This window comes from Antechinus flavipes, chromosome 6 (assembly GCF_016432865.1).
Source record: "Antechinus flavipes isolate AdamAnt ecotype Samford, QLD, Australia chromosome 6, AdamAnt_v2, whole genome shotgun sequence".
NCBI classification, from domain to species: Eukaryota; Metazoa; Chordata; class Mammalia; order Dasyuromorphia; family Dasyuridae; genus Antechinus; species Antechinus flavipes.
Genome location: NC_067403.1, coordinates 148,385,470 through 148,388,415, shown reverse-complemented (window position 1 = coordinate 148,388,415; position 2,946 = coordinate 148,385,470). Strand labels below are relative to the sequence as shown.

The window sequence follows — 2,946 nt, the reverse complement described above, 5'->3', positions numbered from 1 at the left end:
AAATAATGCACATTAAGGAATGTGAGTTTAAAATATTGCAGAAATAATATAAATATGTTATTAATATAAATAACACAATAATAATTTACTGTTTTTGTATTGTACATGGGTTTACTAGTAAGAGCCTAACTACAATTTTTTTAAACAAATATGCTCTTGTTTTTAACACCAAGAATTTTAGTCAATGCAGAATCCTAAAGACAATCTACTAGAAACCCAGTTTTTCTTAAGACTTCCCTTTAATTGTTGTTATTTCTATAATAATAAACAGGCAGAGTCTTTTGCATACTTGAAAACCAGAATCTTGGATTACACACAAAAGCCTCCAAAATGTTAAGAATATTACGTTTACAGCTTGCAGACCCCAAGAAGGAAATAAACCAAGAATGCCCCATTTTGAGCATTGACAATTTTCACAACTGTGGCTACAGATGTCCGTGCCTTTCTTCTGAAGTGAAATCTCAAAGTAGTGGAGTTCAAAAAGAAACAAAAATCAGCACAGGCACAATTTCTTCGGAGTTAGCACTTGTATGCCAACTACTTAGTTACCTTTTCCATCTTGAAAAAAATTTGAATCAAAAGCTGAGCATTGTTTTACTATCTGTTAATATTCCCAGTTATAATAGCTACAACTCATGATGCAGCATTACCAGTGCTACGAAGAACAGTTCTTTATACCCAGTAAATGGTTGTCCACAACCACTTGCAAGCGTGTACATAGGAAATAAAATGTCTATGTTTGGTGTGTAATAAGGCCTACTTGGATCATCTCTTCCCCTTAATCTGCTCCTCTTCATGCTTGGAAAACTGTGGAATTGTGTGGCTGTTGATTTTGACCACTAGAAGAGGCTGGTTCCTGAGTCTCTTTCTGCTTCAGTATTGTCCAGTCATATAAGTAGTCATATTGATAGTTCAGAGACTTGAAAAGAGTCCGGAATAACTGTCTTAGATAAAAATAATCTGGGGCTTCCTCAAAGTGGAGTCCCCTACAATAGGTTAGATATGTTGCAAATTCAGGAGGAAATCCACCACATAAAGAATCCACGGAAGTGGACATCTTTTTTTCTATAATCTTTTCATACTTTTGCTTCCTTGTTGCAGCTCTTAGTCCTTGCCAGGGCAGGCTGGTTCTGTTAAAATACATTAATACATAGCCTAGAGATTCCATATCATCCCCTCGACTCTGCTCAATGCCAAGGTGGGCATTGATGCTGGCATAACGGGCCGTGCCAGTGAGATTTTTATCTTTTCTGTATGGTATGTGTTCCTTTGTTTTGCTGTCTCTGTACTTTTTGGCTAAACCAAAGTCAATAATGAATAATTTGTTACAGTGACGACCAGTGCCAATAAGGAAGTTATCAGGTTTAATATCTCTATGTATAAAATTCTTTGCATGCAGGTATTGGACTCTACTGATCATCTGGTCAGCTAACATAAGTACTGTTTTCATTGTAAACCTGCGGGAGCATATATTAAACAATTCTTCAAGACTGGGCCCCAGTAAGTCCATGACTAGCACATTGTGACCCCTTTCCCGACCATACCAGCGCATGTGGGCAATGCCCGACCCCCCTTGGAGAATCTTATACAGCTTGGCTTCAAAGAACAGTTGAGGATGCTTGGACGTCTGTGATTCAAGCTTCACAGCCACTTCCTCGCCATTGTTGATGTTGACTGCCAGGAAGATGTCCCCGAAGGAGCCATTCCCGATTTTCCGCACCAGTTTATATTTTCCTCCAAAAATTAATTGGGACTCGGAGCTTTTGCTGATATTCATCCTGGAAATGGGAGAAGAGAGAGGTTCCTCGGGGCTACGTGGAGATGGGGGATGGTATGAACTAGGGCTCACTCACAAGAGGTGTGTGGTATTTCGGAAGGCTTCTTGGGGCCGGAAAATTGATTTTAAAAAAAATTGGAACTCTTTCTCCGAATTACCAGTACGCGGAGGAAGAGTTCCCAGAGGTCCCACTTTTTAAGTCCACACGGCAGGCTCCCAGTGCCCCATCCAGGAGCTACAGCTGCCCCTGCGGCCCCTGCGGGCAATGACCCGGGCTAAAAAGGAACCTGGTGACGGAGGGGGGATGGGAGGAAGGCAGGTGTGGCGCTTCTCTGCCACTGCTCGGGGCCACTAGCCGCCCAATTGCCAGCACCAGGGTCAGCCTGCCAATATTTCATCACCCGCTTACCAGTTTTACTTCACGCCTTCTTTCGCCGGTCCAGACCCCTAATTGGGTCTTCCACCTTAACTGGAATGATTGGTGCATCACAATAAAACTTAAACCAAATCACAATGAGGACCTGTGGTCTTGAACAGTCTGGCACTGGGGAACCATTATAGAGCTTCTCTAGCAGCCTTGTCCTTTTATTCCCGACAAGTCTCTAAGGTATAAATCCCAAGCTCCTTTCTCCCAGGGAGCTGAATTACTGCTGTGAAGAGCGAGAACTAACGAGAAGGGACAGAGCAACCTCATCGCTGAAAGAGGCAACAAGGTACAGGAGACAGTGCATTGGTTGTGGAGTTGATTTCTGAGCTTCAAATCCCACTTCTGGCAAAATGTGAGCTTTTTGTGCTTGTCACTTAATTTAGGAAGCTTCAGTTTCTTCATCTGTAAAATGAAGAAGTCGGAATAGATGACTTTGGACTTGTCAGTTCTAGTTCCGTGAGCTATTCCCACCCAAAAGGGATGGAATCCTACTACTAAACTGTTTCCCGGTAATAGAAGGCAAGTACGTTTTCATTTTTTCTTCCTTCAGTTGTTCTCTCCTCTTGGAGCTATAGAGAAGTTAAGCAGATCAATGAATGAATCAGTGTTGTCATGTTACTTTTGTCCTCTTTCTCACAGCTTCAACCCCACTCCAGTCTTGAGGTTTCCCAGCTTTCCTCCAAACTCTCATTTACCATTTACTTTCACAATAGGATGGGGAAGGATTTCGAATACTTCCTTG

At 42.1% G+C, this 2,946-nt stretch overlaps 1 protein-coding gene across 1 annotated transcript; it reads right to left on the bottom strand.

The window, feature by feature from the left end:
• Positions 1-221: 221 nt before the first annotated feature.
• Positions 222-2,732, bottom strand: LOC127539888 (casein kinase I-like). Its single transcript, XM_051964308.1, has one exon. It carries the CDS (start codon positions 1,775-1,777, stop codon positions 794-796), a length of 984 nt encoding a protein of 327 aa, XP_051820268.1. The 5' UTR covers positions 1,778-2,732; the 3' UTR covers positions 222-793.
• Between the last annotated feature and the right edge of the window lie 214 nt (positions 2,733-2,946).

Coding starts and splice junctions, on each gene's coding strand:
- LOC127539888 (XM_051964308.1), bottom strand. CDS start 1,777: ATGAATATCAGCAAAAGCTCCGAGTCCCAATTAATTTTTGGAGGAAAA.